Source organism: Melopsittacus undulatus, chromosome Z, assembly GCF_012275295.1.
Source record: "Melopsittacus undulatus isolate bMelUnd1 chromosome Z, bMelUnd1.mat.Z, whole genome shotgun sequence".
In the NCBI taxonomy this organism is placed as follows: domain Eukaryota; kingdom Metazoa; phylum Chordata; class Aves; order Psittaciformes; family Psittaculidae; genus Melopsittacus; species Melopsittacus undulatus.
Genome location: NC_047557.1, coordinates 16,499,134 through 16,521,403, shown reverse-complemented (window position 1 = coordinate 16,521,403; position 22,270 = coordinate 16,499,134). Strand labels below are relative to the sequence as shown.

At 38.0% G+C, this 22,270-nt stretch overlaps 1 protein-coding gene across 1 annotated transcript in view; it reads left to right on the top strand.

Annotated features, from left to right (window-relative positions):
* HCN1 (hyperpolarization activated cyclic nucleotide gated potassium channel 1) overlaps positions 1 to 22,270 on the top strand; it is a 195,619-nt gene that overhangs the window by 136,647 nt on the left and 36,702 nt on the right. Inside the window, exon 5 of the mRNA XM_005151964.2 lies at positions 14,439 to 14,585. Coding sequence (XP_005152021.2) covers positions 14,439 to 14,585 — 147 coding nt within the window. The remainder of the gene's footprint in view (positions 1 to 14,438; positions 14,586 to 22,270) is intronic.

Sequence of the window (22,270 nt, the reverse complement as noted above, 5' to 3'; positions counted from 1 at the left end):
CAATTTTCATTATACTATAATTTTGTGTATTTTATTTTTTGTTTATTGGTAAGCAACTTGAACTGCATAAGGTTTCAAAACCAGGAACAACAATTAAAGTAATTTTACCAACCAATTTCAAGTACTAAAGAGGTATAAAATACATTTAATTCAACCATATACATATAATAAAAAATTGAAAAAAATACGAATATGGGCATATAGTGGATGCTCTCCCAGTCATAGGAATATATTTTAAATCATTATTAAAGCTGTGAAAGAATTCTGGGCTTGCCTTCAACTTCAGATGTCCCAAAGGACATCTCCTTCTAACCCTATACTCTATTTTTATCATGCCTCTTAATTTATTGTCTTTTAGCACATCTTCAGTTACATCGTTCTAATTAAAAGGAAGAAAAGGACCTAAATGTTCTTTTCTACAGAGAAAAATTAATAATTGCATATAAAGATAATTTAAAAGTAACTTGCAAATAGACATTGTGTATTTTTACATAGGCAGCATCAGGATTTGAAGCACAGATTACTTAGTTTTATTTCTTAAGCATCCAGATAATTTTTTACAAATGAGTAACAGATTTGGGGCAGGAGGGTGGCTTTAGATTTTATAGCATAAGGTCTTGCACTATCTTTTCAAGTCTGCCTCTCACAGGTCCAGTTTAAATATCTAAATTGTCCATGTAGTCCGTGGGAAGGCACTTAACATGCACTTTGCAAGAGGCAGCAAGCTATCAGGAGCAACTTTGGGGCAGCAGTAGCTAAAGCATGCTTCCATTTCCTTTCCCCTCCACAAGGTTGTTTTATATTGTTTCCCTCCACAAGTTTTATACTCAACCACCTCATGCAGTGAGATGTCTGAGGTCCTGTCTTCAAAAACTGGGGAGGGGACCCTCCTCTTTGTGCTTCTTTCTCTAAGTGCTTATTTTAGGGTATGGTGAAGAGGCTATACCATAGAGTAAATCAAGACTTGGTAGCCACTTATTCAGTCAGTGATGCCTTTGCATATTCTGAAGAGGAATGGGTGGCAGCTCTTCCATGTTTTCCTAAGTGTCAAGCACTTTGTGGTTAAACTAGAGGTGGAACAAGGCAGATACCAAGTTCTCAGCACACTCATTAGACCCGCTTTGGTGCCTAGGAGACTTTTGAAGACTATTAGGTACCTGTAAGTATCTCTTCTGTAAGTATCAGGGGCTTAATATATTTCCACTGAAGGCTTAAGAAACAGCAATTTTAGTCATGATGCAAATGTGTAGGAAAGGAAGAGCGATGATAAACTCAGTACCATATCACTGTTTAACTAGGCCTGTACCAGGTTTTGCTATATATTTTAACTGAAATATAAATGCAATAGAATAAAACAGATGAAGATTTTCTATTGCTTACATATTATACCTAACATTAATAAAAAAATCTTTGAGAATCTAGTTTCTGTTCTGGCTTTTTTTGCTTAAACTTAACAAATGTTCAAAATACAAATTGCAGAACTTGAATTTTAGACACCCAGTTTATCTTACAATACTGGAGTTTTAACATTAAATTCTTGGATCTGATCTGGACTGCAAAGTTTAGCATTAAATACTGATTTCTAAGTTCTGCTTTTTATGGTGCTCACATTTGTTTTAAAACTGAACCTCTTGCTTTTCTGCTAGTGATTTTTTGAAAGCCTGAAAATACTGTAACACAGCGGTGTTCTGTGACTGATCTCAAGTCCTTCTCTGTACTTAACAATAGGCCATTTTCATTTATATAGCATAATTTTAGCAATAGGTTGTGCCATGTTCAGATTCCTGGAGAAGCTGAGCCATCTGGGAGATAAATCTCCTCCTTTCTGTGCAGTTGTGCTATGCTATACATGCTACCCCAAGGAATTGCTTTTTTTAGAGAATGAGGAATGGAGGGATGGTTTAGCTTATACTGTACTTTCATCTACTCACAAGAAGAAAAAAAAGGGGAAGATAATGAAGTTTTGTCACTGTCACCAGCCTATAATTTTGCAAGTTTTTATAAAAGTCTCATCAGCTTGCACAGATATATATCCTAATTAGCTTTGCCACAGCACAGTATTTCAAATAATAAACAATTTTTGAAGTGTGTTACAGATGATCAGGTGCAAGAGTTGCTAAAAACTTGGTGCAGTGTCAAACCTTTGGGACTCATTATTGACTTTGCCAAAAGCATTTATATAGTCATCATAACAATATGAAGCAGAAAGGTCATTATTCATTAAATACAGAGGCATAGCTGTAACTTGTTGCCTGAGACAGTATTTGTGGATTGTTTGTGGTACTTATAATTCTTGGGTTTGTGATTTTATTTGGAAGTCCATGGTGCCTTAGAGTTAGAAAAAGGTCTGTAAGTCTTCACTCTCGGATTATTTCTGAATCATCTTATGCTGTTTTGGCAAACATCAGGGGGCAGTCTACTAAATGGATAGATGTATTCCTGTCTTCTGGGAGCCTCTTCTTGTAGAAGGTGCTGAGATTTCCTAGAATAAAGCAAGTTGTGAAAAGATTTTCAGTATAACCAAATTACAGAACATTTTTGAGGGAAAAAAAAAAACATGGCTGCAACTCAGAAAAATCTTTTCAGATATTGTGTTTCACAGGGTGCACATAGTTATTTAAAAGAACATGCATGTAAAATAACTTGTAACCCCCTTGGGGCTTGCACTAGATGACCTTTGGAGGTCCCTTCCAATCCAAACTATTTTATGATTCTATGTGTGCTTCTTAGACAAAGCACAAAAGACACTGTGAGATGCCCAGCCTGGAAGAACTACTTCCATGTCATTAGTACACAGCTATGATACAAGGGAAAGCCAGTTTCTGTTCTCTGATCAGAAGTCAAGAAAAGCAGTACATCCTATAACTGAGCAATTTGACCATCTTAGTTTACTAAAGTATCAATTTGTCCCTTTCTTCAGCTTTGGACAAACTTCCCACACGTGAAAAAATTATTGCTGTGCAAGTCTTTGAACTGGATCCTTTTAAAAAGCAAGTTCAGATGAACTGACATTTTCCACTAATTAATATAAAAAGAACTGGCAAGGCATAATTAGATTTCATCGGAGCCAGAATTTCCAGGATCAGCAGCTGTATCATGTTGGTGCTGCTAGTAGCATAGCTGTTGGCACAAGACTGAGCAGATGTAACATTTATGTTGCTAATAAAACTTTTTCTTTCTTCATTTCAACTGTTAAACAATAGATAGAACATAATATAACATAATTCTGACCTTTATATACTTTTTTCTACAGTTCTTTCTAAATCACTATTTCAAATTGCTTCTTGAAATAACTGAATTTCCTGTGGGCAAGATGCTAACACCTAAACATGTCCATTAGCTAAAGGCATTGTAGCCCATGCTGAATTCAGCATTATGCAGTGCTTCCATATTGCAGAATCAATGGGGTGAGATGAAGCCCATGCTGCAGGAAAACACTGCTGACCCAGTGGACAGGCCCAACATAAGTCTCTAAAACACTTTTATTCAATTGAAAATAGACAATCAACACTGTCACTCTTGTGGTCAGAACAGGCATCAAAGGCAGCTGCAGCATGCATTCAGTGCCTAGGGACAGATGCCCCCATAGCAGGTCCTTGAGCTCTACAGACAGATACTCATGCCCAGAACTGAATGAAGGGGTGATGAAGCAAAGCTGAGCTGATCTCCCTCACTCTCTGCTTCTCCCATGTGGGGAATAACTCCTGTCTTCCTCTCCAAGCAATGCTTTTAGTGTATATTCATTTTTACTGGCACAGAAAAATTGAAAAGAAAGAAATGGAATCCAAACCATTAGAAAGGTAAGGAAAATGTGCATGATGACTCAATAGTGAAAATTAAATTTCACTTTGAAATTGGCAACTTTAAGGAGGCCGTTACAGCATATCAAATATTTTAAAAGAAACTGTCCTCTGTACATTTTTCTCATTATGACAGAAAATTATCCTGCCTTAGAGTCAATACAGTTTCACCTATAGTAGCATGGAGAAGAGATGTCTTGCTTTTCATGCCTTGGAGCTGCAATATTTTTTTCATTAAATAAGAGATCAGTCATTGCTTCTATGAAGAGAAGAACTGAGCCTGGGTTTCATGCTCCTCCCCTCCCCTTCTTATAACAGTAAAATGCAAACTTGTGCAAGATAAAGAACACACTAAGAAACAAGTCCTATTCAGAAAGTTGCCTAAAACTTAATTAATTTCTCAATTACATTAATTGAAAGGAACAATAGGAGGTTTTGTATTTTGTGGCAATTGAAAGGAAATGTTTAATTACAGCATGTAAGTAAAATGACAGCTTAAAACATTCTTGCAAGCAACAGTACTCTTTGGGGGTAATTAACAAAAAATACATAATAAACAGATGATAGCTTTTAGGCTAAACAAGTCAATTCAGTTCCATTTCATGGTAAAGAACTATAAAAACCAACCTATCATACCATTCAGCAGGAAGCTTACTTTTTATTTTGATTTGTGGTTGATTATAAACTATTTTTTTCTTTTTGTGAAAAGATCTGTATGCTAAGCAGAGTAGCAGTGAAGAAAGCAGATTGTAGAAATATCTCTGGATTCATAGTGAATTCACCCAATCAGTGACTGTGGGATGGACAGATGAACTTATTACTTGCTGCTAACAAAATAAGATAACCAAATGGTTGATGAGCATGTTTACTGTTTGGTGTCTTCTGAACATAACCACATCTTTGATCATTTGAGAACCATCTGTGCTTACTCATTTTTGGTATATATGGTTATCATACCAGGCAACTGTGCTATGAGTAAATGTTAGTGCTAAATTCAAGTTTGACCAAATATTCATCCTTGACAGTCAGATCAGAAGCTCTCCTGGCTCATGAAATGTGTATTATGCATAAATAAGAGGTATTCATGAAATAAAAGTAGTCCCTTTTCTAATGTGGTTGGGGAAATGCATATATGAGAGAGACATGAGGATTTGACTCATATCCCCATTTGAAACATGGAGGTATTTAAACATGCAAAACCTTTCTTTCTTTTCCTGATAATCCCAGTAAAACCTAGGATGGAAAGGATTTTTAAAAGCAGGAAGAGAATAAATTCCAGATGTGCAATAATCATTGCAGGAGCACAGTAAAATTTCTTGATTCCTGGTTGAATTTTCAGTGAAGGATGAGAGTCCCCTTTGGCCAAGTGCACAGAAACTAGCTGTAGCCCTCTGTTGAATATGAAGCAGGAGCCTAAAGAGATTGTTTTTAATATTAAGACAGAATCAATGAGTCCAAGTCCTATAAGGTAAAAAAAACTGTTGCCATATGGAAGAGAATGAGCACTGCAAATACCATATACGTAGTAGCAGCTATCAAAGATAATGTTTTTAAATGATGGGTGAGACTGATAGATGTTGAGCTTAAATGCTTTAAGAATATTTATGCAGAATTCTTTATAGCTTGGGAAGGTGGTTTAGACCTTTCTCTCCTTTCTGTCATCCAGCAATGTGAAAACCATTCAGGTCCTCAATCAAGGGCTTTAGGTAAAAGCTTAGAGGTAGGCTATGCTTGCATAAGGGCCTTAGGGTAATAAGGAATACTTATTAGTGAGGTAGGATTACCTTACTGTAGAAGAGACCTGATCAGTGATCTCCACTCTATTCCACCTGCTGGTAGCTGAAGCTCCAGGCTGGAGGCATCAGCACACTTATACAGAGCCACCAGTTTGTTATTATATGGTTCTGTAGCTGTGAATCGAGGCACACAGTTGGGCTGTATGACTAACAACAACTGCAGAAAAGGGATAATAATTTTGGAGACCTCTTATCACCCAGCTGACAGGTTCATTAAATAGCACTATTTACAATCGAGATGGGAAAGATGCATGTAACAATATCCTGCAGCATCTGCATGCCTGGCCCAGATTCCCACAGTCAAACAATGGCTGGACCAAAAATACGAGCTCCCCATCTTTTGTGAGCAGGAATACTGGTTTTACCTCATTTGCACCACTGTGTGTCAGGAGTAACACAGCTGGTGGCACATTAAGGAGTTAAAGAGAAAAATACCAGGTTGTTGGAATAAATGTGACAAGAAAAAATTGAGTCTCTTAAATAGCCATTAATAAATATAAGCTATACAATTCTTCTCATTCGTTTCCCATTAATCTGTAACTTAATGTCTTTTATTATTATTTTAACATAGAATCCACTTATGAAGTTAGACTGGAAGTTCCTGCGAAAAGTGTAGCCTGCTGTCTGTGATTGTCTCTTTATTCAAATTCTTGCTGGGAGAATCAAGCATGAGGGATTTTTTTTTCAGACATTATTTTTATTTATACAGATTAGATTAATCATTCAGCAAACAGAAGCAGCATCATGTGATATTTAGACATACAACCATGCAGCTCAGCTAGTGTGTTGGAATGACTCAATACTGGATAGAGACATAATTTTAAAAGCTTGTAAACAGTCCATTATCTAATTTCTTGAATGAGTGGAATAAGCAAATTAATTTATTATTTCCAATGAGAGAGAAACATATCATGAAAAGGGGAAAATGTGCCCTGTAAAATTACACATTCTTTATTTTTGGGGGGAGGCCACAACAAGTAATTGCATTATGCAATAAAATATATGCAATTTAATTGAAACTGTTTATAAGATGTTTTGGCAAAGTGGTTGCTTTAAAATACACAACATTTTCATTCAAAATAGTATCAAATGGAAGTTATGTATTTTTATTAGTGGTCTTTGCACAGAATATTGCAAATTTTACCCCTTTAATCTTAAATAACACATATTTTGATGAAAGATTCCTTTTAAAAAGTGATTTTACTTCCTTTTGTAAGGGGAAAGTGTTCCCTTTATAATCTTTCAGTACTCATTCATTGCACCTGCAGTTGCCCTGCTGCAGAATGAAATCTCAACAAATGGAATATAGGTATATTTCTTACAAATTAACTGTCTGAGAATTTTTGGTCAGATGAAACTTCAGGTTGCATTTTTTAAATTCCTTCATCAATGTAATTTCAGATAAGTCAACGTTCAGTTGAATGCCAAATTTCATTATAGGAGACATATATTTCCATGCATTGAAAACGAGGATGTTATTTTGATATTTTATTTTACATAGGAATTGAAGTTTCTTGCATATATAACAATTTGTATAATTCTGTGATAATTTGCTTCTCCAGTTCACTTATGCATTTGAATAATTTTCAAGAGGCAATAAAACCTCTCACATAGTTAATATAACAAGGTTCTCCCAGCTTCAGTTCTTTGCTAATGTGTGATCATTTTTCACTTCTGTCCATTTCCATACACTTTGTTTTCTCCAGAGCCATGTATTAGCACTGCTTATGGGGAGGTGAATACTTTTAATGCCAAACACACTTGCCATGTAGCAAAATTTTCCACCAAAATCATTAGAGTTTACATACTTCAAGAAAATTATATCAATTTTTCCATAAAATAATAAAAAGAAAAAGAATAAACAGCGTAATTTTGATTTAGCTTAAATATTTTTATATTTTGTTTTGGAAAGCTTCAATATTAAACTCTATTTTCTTTATTAAACTGTATTTGCTTAAACAACCATTGCAAATGCCATCCCTCCAGTTCTGTACCTCAGGATATCTGCTGAACCTCCCCTTTTCCTGAAAGTTGTTTGTCTGTCTCATACCTTCTACAGAGAAGTGAGGGGCCTAAAACTCCATGAATGTTAAATGGGAGAAAATTTGTAACTATATTGCTTTATTAGAATGAAATATTTTATACTTCAGACAGTTTTCTAGTTTGGTGCATTTCATTTGGTGTTCAGTGATGTGATAGCATGCTACTTTTTCCTTACTCTGATTCAGACAGAACCTCATATATTGCCTTTCTAATGAAGAGCACCCATTTCCTTTTTCACAAAAGGAATCCAAAACACAAGTATAAAATCCTTACCTGTCATTTCATGATCAAAGAGTCTTCAGTGCCTCCTTGTAGCATTCAGTTTCTTCTGCTGATAACCAAATTAATTAGATTTCTTTCTTTAAGATTGAAATTTTAGCACACTTACATTGGTGATTGAACTTGAAAGTAATCCTTGAATCAGATCATATATATGTATCACAGCCAAAAGGTTAATATTTTAGAATCATAGAATCATAGAATAGTTAGGATTTGAAAGGACCTCAAGATCATCTAGTTCCAACCCCCCTGCCATGGGCTTCATCCAACTTGGTCTTGACCCTTAATTAAATTATTATTTTAAAATATAAGGTTACAGTTGATGCTTAGCTAATTGGTCAGTCCTACTTATTTAGATCTCCCCTAGTAACGCTGGAGAGGCAGATGAGGATGATGTGAGTTTATCACATGTATGCAAAACATGAAGCTTAGAGCAAGACTAATTGCCCTTGTTATCTCTGTCTGGTATGAAAGAATCAGGATAACTGGTTTAAATTAGACACTTGACTTTTAGAAAGCTGAATTAAGGTATCACATGAATAACTCTCCAATCTTTATTGTCATTTCACATTTTTCAAGACTGTTCTACCACAGAAAGAGAACAGTCTCTTAATTCTGCAATTCTAAGAATTTCTGTTCAAAGTCCAAGGTTAGAATCATAGAATCATAGAATAGTTAGTGTTGGAAAGGACCTTAAGATCATCTAGTTGCAATCCCCCTGCCATGGGCAGGGACACCTCACACTAAACCATGTCACCCAAGGCTCTGTCCAGCCTGGCCTTGAACACCACCAGGGATGGAGCATTCACAACTTCCCTGGGCAACCCATTCCAGTGCCTCACCCCCCTAACAGTAAAGAATTTCTTCCTTGTATCCAATCTAAACTTCCCCTGCTTAAATTTTGACCAGTTACCCCTTGTCCTACTACTGCAGTCCCTAATGCAGAGTCCCTCCCCAGCATCCTTATAGGCCCCCTTCAGATACTGGAAGGCTGCTAGGAGGTCTCCACGCAGCCTTCTCTTCAGGCTGAACAGCACCAACTTTTTCAGCCTGTCTTCATACGGGAGGTGCTCCAGTCCTCTGAATCTCCTTGTGGCCTCCTCTGGACTTATTCCAGCAGTTCCATGTCTTTTTTATGTTGAGGACACCAGAACTGCACACAGTACTCCAAGTGAAGTCTCACAAGTTTGGTGATATTCATGTTTGCTGCCTTTTGATTCAGTTGATAATTTGAAAGTAGTAGTAGATGAACTTATCACAGAGTAAAATCATTTAAGTATTAGGATGTATAAGGAATTCCTGGGATCTCTTCAATGTGACACCTGCTATGTAGACTGTAACATCTTATCTACACAAAACTGATTTGCATTAGGGTAGGTAAAACCTCATTCTTCTCTTAGAAGCGAAGTTGGTGTAAGGCAGCAATTTTGTTTACTTTCACATGTGCTGCCAGTCCTTCCCCTGATTTGGTTGTGGGCCCACTGGTGAGTTTTCCAGATACCAAGCTGGAGTAAGGCTAGTAGAAAAATACCTAAAGGCGCAACATTGTCACTGGGCTTGCATAATAATTTCAGGAGTTCAGTGATGGTATGAAGGTTATGATGGTATAAAACTTCAGATGCTAATGTTAGGAAAGATCAAGATACTTTATAGAAACAATGAGTTGAGTTCTGAGGGATAAGGTAATAGGAATAAGATGAAATGCAGAAATTGAGAATCCAAGGACTCAGGCACTGGTACAAGCTGCTGCTATAAACTGGAAAATGGAGGAGCACAGCAATTGCAAGTGGCAAGGAGAAAATGAGGAATCTGAGTGATGGAGCTGTTCATAGAATGACTGTAAACAATCATTTCAATGCATTTTGGCTTTCCACTAGGTGGGAAAGAAATAATAGTACAAATCAGTCATATTTCCTCTAAAATAGTATGTACATTCTAGTAACTGCATTTGAAGAAAGATGAACTCAGACTAGAGTGGATGAAAAAAAAAGAGGGACAGTAGGCTGTCTTCAGAACAAAAAGTATAATAAACTACTTGTATGAGGCTGAGAAGAGACGTGATTCCCATCTATAAATACTCCAGAGAAACATACCAAGGGATAGGAGCTTTTGGAGGTGCTAGATAATTTTGCAGTAAGTATTAGTTGATTTAAACTGCATTTGCATACATTTAGACTGAAATTTGAAATTAGGTTGAGAGATATATATAAGACCAGTAAGCTTCTTGAAACAATATTCTTAAAGGACTAATGGAGAGAGAAAGTCTAACTGTTCTTGAGATGTCTTGTTTATAAGGAGTAACATGATGTAAGGTTTTACAATAGCAGGGGAATAAACTCAGTAACTCAGGGGACCTATATACCCTAATGTAGTTTAGAAACCATGCAGAATTGTGGTGGTTCTTTGCTTGATCTTCATTATTTAGAAAAGCTTCATCTTGATCATATTGCCTTCTCTCAGCTTTCTGCTCCTTCTCAGTGAGTTCTTTGTCTATGACTTTTTCACATATTGTAATGCTGCTTAAATTCTTCTCTTACACGTGGCAGGGAAGCATTTTCAAATCATTTTAAGAATACTTATAAATTAATTCCAACTGAATTGTGGATAGAACTTGCTTAATTCAGCAGATTTTACAGATGATCTCACTTCGGTTTTACATTTCTAATTTGCATATAGGATTAATTTTTTATTTTACATATCTCATTGAAAAATTTGTATACATAAGGCTGTAACTTTGACTGGCTAAAAATCTGCAATAATGCAATAATGTAAAGTCCTCTTTCCTCTTACACAGATGTAAGAAAAGTTCCAGAGGTACTTTTGTGAATGTGGAATTAATACATCTCTTTTCTTCACACACCAAAACAGACAAGTAGAAAACAAACAAAGAAACAAAACCACCAAACACCAAGACTCCCAAGAAACCCAGAATGTTCAGTCTAGAAGATAACAGATGCAGGATGCAGTGTGATGAGAATAGTCATTAGGAAGAAATTATTTCACTCAAATAAGGAGATGCAGGTTCAAGTGTCATGTTTGATGGGTGACTCTGAATCAGTTACAGCTCTTTTAAATATGATAAAAATACAAAGTTTTTACAAGAATGCAACTTCACTGAAAATTTCACCGTTTTTTTTTTGCAGAAAATAATTCAGTTCTATTATTTGCATTTCTATGAGTTAAAAAAAATCCAGCAAAAATCAGTATAATTATTTAAAAGTGAAAAATATCTCAATTTCTAACCATTATTGATATGTGTGGTACCCACAGAGAAAATATTCTTCAAAATGAAGTTGGACAAATTAGTGATTTATTGCAGAAAATAAACAAGACCATGCTAATTTTGCTCTTTTTGTATCTTCATTTTAGCATTTCCTTTCGCAACTGGAATGTTACACACTGCAGTCACAGCTAATCTGGGAAACCCTCAATATTGCCAATAACATACAGCAAGCTGAAAAAATGAACTTGCTTTTCTCTGAAATAAAAAAGCAATCATTACTTGGACTGAGTGAAAGATATTAGATGCTGAAGAAAAAGTTAAATGTTTTGAGGGAACACGTGACATGAATGCTGTGGCAAGATGTCAAGAAGGGAGTAGTAGCAGCATGAATAATACAGAATATGAGTCAAAATCACACTCAGAAAGGTTAAGAAAAGATACATTACAGGGTGATGGTGATAGTGTATTGGACAGTAACAGGGTCAGATATTTTGACATAGAAGAGACCTTAATAGTAATTTAGATGATTAAATGTTTCTGTGAATTGTGGGAGACTTTAAATTCATTGGTGTAGATTTTTTACTAATATGCAGCTGTCCCTATTATTGTGTGTGTTATTAATTTAGAAGCATTTTAAGACACAGCAGTGTATGTCATTACATTCCTACTAGTTTTATTTTTTCCTTTCCTAAAATTCTCATCTGTAAGCATAATTCATGGTAGGAAAAAGAACTGCTTCTATGGGAGAAAGCACCTATTTAAATAACAGCACTAAAGAAAGACAGCAGTGTAGACTGCTGGCAAAGCAAATTGCTTTTAGCATGAATGTTCTCGTCTTCAAGGTCATTCTGGTATAAAACTCCTTTGCAGCAACCTAGCATTATACATCTCAACGAATGTATATTTTTTATTAGCAAGGATTACTTTTCATTTAGCATTGCTCAATCATGTTTGTATGTAAATAAAATCAGTTAGAGGGATGATAGTGAAGACCATTCCCTGTCAATATCTGTTGTGACACATGACACGTTGCATATCGCAGAATCACAGAATCCCAAGGGTTGGAAGGGACCTCAAAAGATCATCTAGTCCAACCCCCTTGCAAGAGCAGGGTAACCTAGAGTACATCATACAGGAACTTGTCCAGGTGGGCCTTGAATATCTTCAACGTAGGAGACTCCATAACCCCCCTGGGCAACCTGTTCCAGTGCTCTGTCACTCTCACAGTAAAGAAGTTCTTCCTGATGTGGAACCTCCTATGCTCCAGTTTACACCCATTGCCCCTTGTCCTATCACTGGATATCACTGAAAAAAACCTAGCTCCATCATCCTGACACCTCCCCTTTGTATTATACAAATATGTTACACATATTGATGAGGTCACCCCTCAGTCTCCTCTTCTCCAAGATAAAGAGACCCAGCTCCCTCAGCCTCTCTTCATAAGGGGGATGTTCCACTCCCTTAATCATCTGTGGCTCTGCGCTGGACTCTTTCAAGCAATTCCGTGTCCTTCTTGAACTGAGGCGCCCAGAACTGGATGCAGTATTCCATACATGAAGCCAAAGCAATGAAGGGCTGAAGGGAATATTGCACAGTGCAGCATCTTCTTTGTTTTGCTTCAGAAAAGCTGTAGCACTGCACAACAGCTGCAACTGTGTGACCGCCTTGGTGAGATATGTAGAGCACTGGGCGATCTGCTGTCCCTTTACTCCACATAAATCTGTGCCTAGATGAGCTGTAACTCATAGGTAAGGTAATTTTAGAAGCAATACTTCATTTATGATAGTGTTTGTCTTCTAGTGACCCAGATTCAAACCCACAATGTATGGATAAATTTCTCCATATCAGAACAGAAACCAATGATGAGCACACAAATTTAAGTGTCACTTCTAAACAAAAGAGGTGAGGAGGTCTTGCTTAAGAGATGCAGAATATCTGTACATGGGTTTAATCCGACTTACATATGTACCATGCATTGTTAAATTGTCCTATGCAAAATTACTTTGATTTGTGGAATGTATGCTGTACAAGTGGCCTTAATCTAAACTTTTGCCACTTTGCAAAGCAACAAGTAATTTCAGTTCCAGAGGATAGAGCAACCTTCAATTATACAAGTTAGAGGATATGGGATATATGCTGCAGTTCATGTATATGAGTCATGTATATTATAAATTCATTTAATTGCTCTACAGAGATGCTGATGCTAAGTAAGATTTCACTGTTTTTTTTTTTGTTGGTTTTTTTCATCGAATTCAGTTAGAATTGCCTCATGAAGCATGACAAAAATTAATTAGATAAATTAAGATTCTTCACCTAAGTAAATCAAGTTTTAACTCGCCTATAAGCATGGGAGTGGTTTTATCTTTCTGTGTCTCGGCACCTTATCCTCTTCATCTGAGTTAAGGATAGGTTGTCTGAGAGAAAAAGTCTTGGTCAGGCAATACTTGTCCATTTGTGGTTTGGACAACTTCTCCATTTTGTCGGCTCAAATGTATCACGCGCTTTAGTACAGTTCAACTCTGAGTACATTAGTTTGAGAGTTTCTTATCTGAAGGTTATGCTACCCAAAAAGGCTTTTGAAAAAGGTAATCAAAGCAGAAAGGAAGGCAGAGGACTAGTAGAAACAAGAGAACAAGAGGCAGAAAGCAGATGAAGTGAGGTCCTCTGAATCTCCTGGGTCTTGACATCAGTCTGTTCCCCATCTTTCTATTTCATAATGACATGCCTATTTCTCCAGTTCACTTCATTCCTTCTGAAAAATGCTTTCTACTTCATTATCTCCACAGATTTCAACTTTGTTCTTCAGTCACTGTATAAGCAAACACAATGTTATAGGTTACATATTCATGCAGCATAACCAGTTTCTGAAATTTCACAGCTTAAACTCTCTCTTAATGCAGCACTAGAGATGTGGATACTGTGTACAGGTTCTCTGTCTGCTGCATAGAATGAGCTAAAATTGGCGTTGCTGTATTTTCACAACTTTGGAATAGCTGGGAATTTAGGGAACACATGACAAGTGTGAGGGTTTAGCTTCTAAAACTTACATTTTAATGTGGATATTAGTATCAAGTATGACCACTAAAGGCAGTTTCATTGGCTTATAGTCATGCTACCATGTGAGCAATATTAAATTAACTAATATTTGTGTGAGGGTTCTCTGGCATGAATAAAAAATTATCTTTATAAAATATGTAAAGCTTAAGTGGATACATGAATGAATTTTCATTTTGCAGATGCCTTTAGATAGTTAAAATGTGCAGATTTTTCTGACTTGTCCTTTTATTGTCCTGACAGTACAAACAAGTGGAACAATACATGTCGTTCCACAAGTTACCCGCTGAAATGCGTCAGAAGATCCATGATTACTACGAGCACCGCTACCAAGGCAAGATCTTTGATGAAGAAAACATTTTGAATGAGCTCAATGATCCTCTCAGGGAGGTAAGATTAAAGTGTTTGAGTAGATCTTTATGGTACGGAAAACTTTTATGGCTTTGCTGTTTCTGTGTTGAAATGTTCTTTCTGATTCTATTCTGTGACATTTAATCTTATTTGACCTAGTCAATGCATGACCAGGGGAATGGATTTTATATTAGATTGACACAAAGAAATAAGCAGATTTACACTCTATTCTGAACAATCTGTCAGACCACTGCCACAAAGGGATGTAAGAGAGTAAAATCTCATCCTTAATTGTTGAAAGAAACTCATGGATTTCTGCCATTCTTTGTAGCAGAAAAGGGCTGCACCAGAATGGTCTTGGGTGAGATGAAGAGTTTTATCTGCTGTCCTTATTTGCTAACCATGCATCTGTCCAGATAAAACCACTGAAAGCCACCAGTGAAGGGAGAGCTGCTTTGCTTCATTCATGAAGTAGCGTCCTTGCTTAAATTGGTCTTTACTTAAGATGAGGAAGCTGGAATATGATAAATAAAACATGAAAAAGTATTTTTTTAAAACTGTAGCCTGTATTCTGCCTTTAGGGGGTTCCTTATATTAGGTCATGTTAGGATAAATTATGTGTGGAAGCACTTCAGATTTTCTTTGCTAAGGTGCTTGTGTGGGATGAAGGTAGTGTTCATCTTGCTTTAACAGAGGTTGATGCTTACTGGGAATATAAACCTGTTTTTCTTCTGTTGGATGGTGCCCATGCCTGATCTGATCAAGGATGTTTGTATTACCAGTTGGTTGATATCCTTTACTGAAAAAAGGAATTACAAAAAACAATCAACAGAGGAGAATAATGAAGTTCAAAAATTCAGAGAAAAGCATAAACAGGGGAAAAAAAACCCAAGTAAACAGCAGAATAAAGCAAAAGCAGTCTGCTGCATGATGAAACTTTGTGTTACTTCCAGTGATACCAAGTAATGCCTTTTGGTATCCTCTGCTATGAGAGGAGTGGTGTTTGAATGTGTTTATGTATATGTATGGTGTTTGTGTGTATATGTATGTATGCATATATATACATATATGACATCCAACAGAGCACAGGATGACATATGTATTTTTTTTAAGATATATGAAGGTGTTTGTTTGTGTGTAACAAGTTCTGTGGCATAAGAAGAGCATAGGTCTGTGATGGATGGCCTGAACCATTGAATCCTGTTCTTTGTTATGAAGGGAAAACATAAAGAAGTTATTTTGTTATATAATCCATTGCCAAATGTATTCAGTGTTATACATGGGTTACAAAGGTTATATAGTGGATTACAAATTTACACGATCCATTGCCAAAATCAATCCAGTTCCTTATGTAAAATAGTTATAAGAAACAATATAACAAAGAAATAAGAAACAATATCCATTCACAGGATTTGAGGGCATCTGGCACACTTTTGCCGTGTCTGTATTATGGAAGTCCAGTAGTGGCTTACCTCCTTAGACACTGACAACTGGAAATGGTGAATGGTGCCCAATATTGCTGGGTCATTGCTGGATGGTTCAAGTCAAAATCAGGCCAAATTGATCTTACAATTGTTCTAACAATTTAACGTTACAGGTTACTGAATTCCAGAACAAGGGCCCATTTATTTCCCTAGATGTAGCCTGAGTCTTTTCATTATATTGTAAATTTGTAAGTGTTTTGAAGGGCTGGTGCAGGGCTCTGGCTTCTGTACTGCCTCTGACAGCATACTCTGTGGCTCTTCTTGGTAGCTCTTCAAATGTCAAGAGGAGAAAGTGCTATAAAAATCTATCATGTAGGACAGGAAAAGTGTGGGAATTATCCCTAAAGTACACTGACAGTCTGTTCTGGGTTTAGCAGTAACAGTCATTTTTCTCCTTCTTAGTAGCTGGTGCAGTGTTGTGGTTTTGACTTTCAGCCTGGGAACAGTGCTGATAACACCGATGTTTTTAGTTGCTGCTTAGTAATGTTTAGTCTGAGCGAGGATTTTCTGAGTCTCATGCTCTGCCAGGGAGGAGGGGAAGCTGGAAGGAAGCAGAGACAGGACACCTGACTCAAAGTAGCCAAAGAGGTATTCCATACCACAGCACGTCATGCCCAATATATGAAGTGGGATCAGTTACCCACAAGGGCTAGATCACTGCTCAGTCAAGCTGGGTATCGGTCGGCGGGTACTGAGCAGTTGTATTCTCCTCCCTTGTTATTTCTCTTATCATTATTATTATTATTGATGGTAGCAGTAGTGATTTGTGTTATACCTTAGTTACTGGACTGTTCTTGTCTCAACCCGTGGGAGTTAGGTTCTTTTGATTCTCCTCCCCATCCCTCCAGGAGCAAAGGAAGGAAAAGGGGGGGGGGGGGGTGAGCAAACAGCTGTGTGGTTTCTGAGTGATAGGCTGGGCTTAAACCATGACAGTCAAACTGTGAACCTTAGCCCATATGGGACTTTTGTTTTGTTAAAAGAACATAAGCATGTACCAAAACATTAGTCACTGATATCAGAAAAAGTCTCATCTATTTCTGCTTTTAAGGAAAGCATTTCTCCATAAATGAGGTCTAATAACCTTCCACTGCAAAATAGTTTTTTTTATTCACACCAATTTACAGTTATGGCACTTTAATTACCTGTCTTCTTCTCCTTTCTTCCCCCCTGTCTGTTTAGTCACTCCCCTCTTCTGTTCCCTCCTTCCTCCTTTCTTCATTCTTTCTTCCTTCCTGTTTCTTCCCCTTCCCCTTCCTCTTTCTCTTCCTCTGCCTCTTCCTTCTCTTCCTCTCCCTCTTTTTTTCACTTTTTTTCTTTTTTCCTTTTTCCTTTTCATTTTCATTTTCCTTTTCATATCCTACTTCTGCCCTTTCCCTTTCTTTTTTCTTATTCTCTAAGAGGAATAAGTCAAATTTGGTCAAGCATAAGAAACAAAAAGCACTTCTATGGAGAGATAAAACATGGATAATTTAAAAAATTAATGAGCCACTAAAAACAGGGCATAATAATAGAATTTCACAGGAGGAATAGCTTCTGGTTTTGCTATGGCCATGCCGTACTTAGCATGTCTTCTTTTTTCTCTGTATTATGTAGGAAAAATACACTTGATCAGCCCAGATCAGGTCTCACACTGCACTGATGACAACATAGTAGTTGTTCCAGTTGGGCGTTTGCTTAGTTTAGCAGTTTCAAATTCTATTTTAACTACTACTTCAGTATGTGCAGACTGGTACTGCAGGTAGTGACTATTTGATTTTACTAATGGATAATAAATTGGAGCCTTTTAAAGGCAGAACACCATTGGTCATATATGGATGGGATATACCATCTTATGTGCCAATAACTGCACTGGGCTATAAAGTCCGGGTGATAACACTGTTATTCTAGCTGCATCATTTAAGAATGACTATTTACTGAATACTTCAGTTTTTTATGAATTGTGCATTTTATTATTCTTTTGTTTAGTGTAGGGTAAGAATTAAACATTCAGAGTCTTCAGGGGGCATACTTAGTTTGATGAAAGTAACGTCTAATGAAGATATTCAGCTTTATTTCCTCACTTACAGCAAGAAGAACAAATGAAACCACACACGAACTACTGCATAATTATAGCATGAATATCATCAAATGTTATTTAAAAAAAATTGCACTGTTTAGAGTTCTGCCTGTTCTCAGCCATTTCAATTTACTGTATGGGCTCAAACTTTCCATAGCTATGTTCTTCGGAGTGATGACCTTGGTTCCTTGCCAAGGTTTAACCCCAGACGGTAACTCAGAAACACTCAGCTGCTCACTCATTACCCCCCTCTCTACCCAGCCCTGCTGGGATAGGGATGGGAACAGGAGAAAGGTAAAACCTGTGAGATCAACAGTTTAATAATTGAAATAAAGTTAAATATAATAAATAATAATATAACAGTAATAATAATAACGGGGAAAAGAGAGGAAGACTAATAAAATTCAGGAAACTGAAGGGATGCACAATAAAGATGCTTACCCATCCTTGAGCAGCAATTGGCCCCTCCCAGCCAGCTCCCCCAGTTTATAGGCAAAGTATGACATTCTATCGTATGGAGTACCCCTTTGGCTAGTTTGGGTCATGTGTCCTGTTCTCTGCTTCTTGTGCCCCTCCTCACTGGTAGAGTATGAGACATTAGAAGAACTTGATCAGCGTAAGCGATATTTAGCAAAAGCTAAAACACTGGTGTGTTATCAACACTGTTCTCAGACTAAATCCAAAACACAGCACTGTACCTGCTACTATGAAAAAATTAAACTTTATCCCAGATGAAGACAGAACATCCATTTTTTGAAATTTTGTCTTATTCTTTTTTGCAGAAAAGTAATTATTTGTGATATAAATATGATCAACCATTAAAAATAGCTAAAGGACGTAGAATTACAGTAAAAATTTGGTGTAAAATGATTCTTGTGATAAATGCTACAAACAAAGATTTATACACATACAGTAGAGGGAAGACTAGGTAACAGGGAATGGATCTTCATTTTACTGAGCTTCTGAAAATTACATATGGAACATTAATATTATAGATTAGATTACTAAAATAATGAAAAGCTAAGAAAAGGTTTGATGCATGTGTGTGAATGGGTACCATTGGGTAACAGAAATTAAAAAAAAAAAAATCCTGAACATATTTTAGAATCATAGAATAGTTAGGGTTGGAAAGGACCTTAAGATCTAATTCCAGCCCACCTGCCATGGGCAGGGACACCTCACACTAAAGCATGCCATGCAAGGCTTCTTCCAACCTGGTCTCAAACACTGCCAGGGATGGAGCATAAACAGCCTCCCTGGGCAACCCATTCCAGTGCCTCACCACCCTAACAGTAAAGAACTTCTTCCTTATATCCAGCCTAAACCTCCCCTGTTTAACTTTTAACCCATTACCCCTTGTCCTGTCACTACAGTCCCTAATGAAGTCCTTCCCCAGCATCCTTATGGCCCCCCTTCAGATCACAGAATCACAGAATCCCAAGGGTTGGAAGGGACCTCAAAAGATCATCTAGTCCAACCCCCTTGCAAGAACAGAGTAACCTAGAGTACATCACACAGGAACTTGTCCAGGCGGGCCTTGAATATCTCCAACGTAGGAGACTCCACAACCTCCCTGGGCAACCTGTTCCAGTCCTCTGTCACTCTTACAGTAAAGAAGTTCTTCCTGATGTTAACGTGGAACCTCCTATGCTCCAGTTTACACCTATTGCCTCTTGTTCTATCACTGGATATCACTGAAAAAAAACCTAGCTCCATCATCCTGACACCCACCCTTTACGTATTTGTAAACACTGATGAGGTCACCCCTCAGTCTCCTCTTCTCCAAGCTAAAGAGACCCAGCTCCCTCAGCCTCTCCTCATAAGGGAGATGTTCCACTGCCTTAATCATCTTTGTGGCTCTGCGCTGGACTCTTTCAAGCAATTCCCTGTCCTTCTTGAACTGAGGGGCCCAGAACTGGACACAATATTCCAGATGCGGCCTCACCAAGGCAGAGTAGAGGGGGAGGAGAACCTCTCTTGCCCTACTAACCACACCCTTTCTAATGCACCCCAGGATGCCATTTGCCTTCTTGGCCACAAGGGCACATTGCTGGCTCATGGTCATCCTCCTATCCACCAGGACCCCCAGGTCCCTTTCCCCTTCACTCCTTTCCAGCAGGTCAAGCCCCAACCTGTACTGGTAAATGGGGTTGTTCTTCCCCAGGTGCAAGACTCTACACTTGCTCTTGTTGAACTTCATCAATTTCGTTGATGAAAATATTAAACAGCACTGGTCCCAGCACCGACCCCTGAGGGACTCCACTAGTCACAGACCTCCAGCTAGATTCTGCCCCATTGACCACAACTCTCTGCCTTCTTCATTTCAACCAGTTCTTGATCCACCTCACTACCTGATCATCAAGCCCACACTTCCTTAGCTTATCTATGAGAATGCTGTGGGAGACAGTATCAAATGACTTACTGAAATCAAGAAAAAACACACCTACCACTCTACCATCATCCCTCCACCTAGTCACTTCCTCATAGAAGGCTATAAGGTTGGTCAAACATGACTTCCCCCTGGCAAAACTATGTTGGCTGTTCTTAATAACCCCGTCATCCCTTTCCAGAGACGGAGGTAAGGCTGACCAGTCTATAATTACCCGGGTCCTCCTTCTTGCCTTTCTTATAGACTGATGTGACATTTGCCATCTTCCAGTCCTCAGGCACCTCGCTGCTATGATCTTGCATTTATGATGGTTAAACTTCATAAGATTGGCATCAGCCCACATCACAAGTGTGTCAAGGTCCCTCTGGATGGCATTCCCTCCAGCGTATCAACCAAACAAACAGCTTGGTGTCATCGGCAAACTTGCTGAGGGCACACTCAATCCCACTGTCCATGTCAGTGACAAAGATGTTAAACAAGACCATTCCCAACACCGATCCCTGAGGGACACCACTCATTACTGGCCTCCAGCCAGACATTGAGCCATTTACCACAACTCTTTGCATGCGCCCATCCAGACAGCTCTTTGTCCACCTATCAAACTGATATCTCTCCAATTTAGAGACAAGGATGTCATGTGGGATGTCGAACGCTTTGCACAAGTCCAGGTAGATGACATCAACTGCTCTACCCCTGTCCATCACTTCTGTAGCCCCACCATAGAAGACCACCAAATTGGTCAGGCAGGATTTTCCCCTAGTAAAGCCATGCTGGCTGTCACCAAGCACCTTGTTGTTTTTCATGTGCCCTTGCATGCCTTCCAGGAGAATCTGCTCCCAGATTTTGCCAGGCACAGAGGTGAGACTGACTGGTCTGTAATTCCCCGGGTCATCCATTTTCCCCTTCTTTAAAATGGGGGTTATATTTCCCTTTTTCCAGTTGTCAGGGAGTTCACCTGACTGCCATGATTTTTCAAATATGATGGCCAGTGGCTTAGCAACTTCATTCACCAGCTCCTTCAGGACCCGCTGATGGATTTCATCAGGTCCCATGGACTTGTGTATGTTCAGGTTCTTAAGATGGTCTCGAAGCAGATCCTCTAGTACAGTGGGCCCAAGGTCTAGGTTTTCACAGTCTCTGCATCTGCCTTCCAAGACTCGGGTGGTGCGGTCAGAGCCCTTGCCAGTGAAGACCAAGGCAAAGAAGCCATTCAGAACCTCAGCCTTCTCCAAATCCTGTGTAGCCAGTTCTCCCAATAGTTTCCAGAAGGGGCCTACATTGTCCCTAGTCTGTTTTTTAGCTGCTACGTACCTATAGAATCCCTTCCTGTTATCCTTAACACCCCAGCCAGGGATTTACCAGGCTATCTGTAAATGCTTTGTAGCTGAGTAAAACAACTGATTGCTGACCTGTATCATTGAAGAAGAAGCTTGTATTAATAAGGAGGCTCCCTTCAATGACTGGGAATTAAGGTAGACACCTGCTTGAAAATGGGACTTAAAAACTTTTTCTTCTCTCAAGTTAGTTGCACAATTTGTATATATTAGTCTCATGTTAATGTAGTTAATTAGATACCCACAGCTCTACATACTCAAACTGAATTAACCATACTTAGCCATATTTGGGATCCTACTACCTGCACATAAAGAAAAGTAATGATGAAATTAAATAATTAAATGTTTCTTTTCATTAAATACAGAAATTTCACTCTTACTGAAAGGCATATCTCTTTTTCACAGTTAGACTTATCCAGTAGTAACTGGCCAGCCTTCTTGAGAATTAGTCAGAATACTCC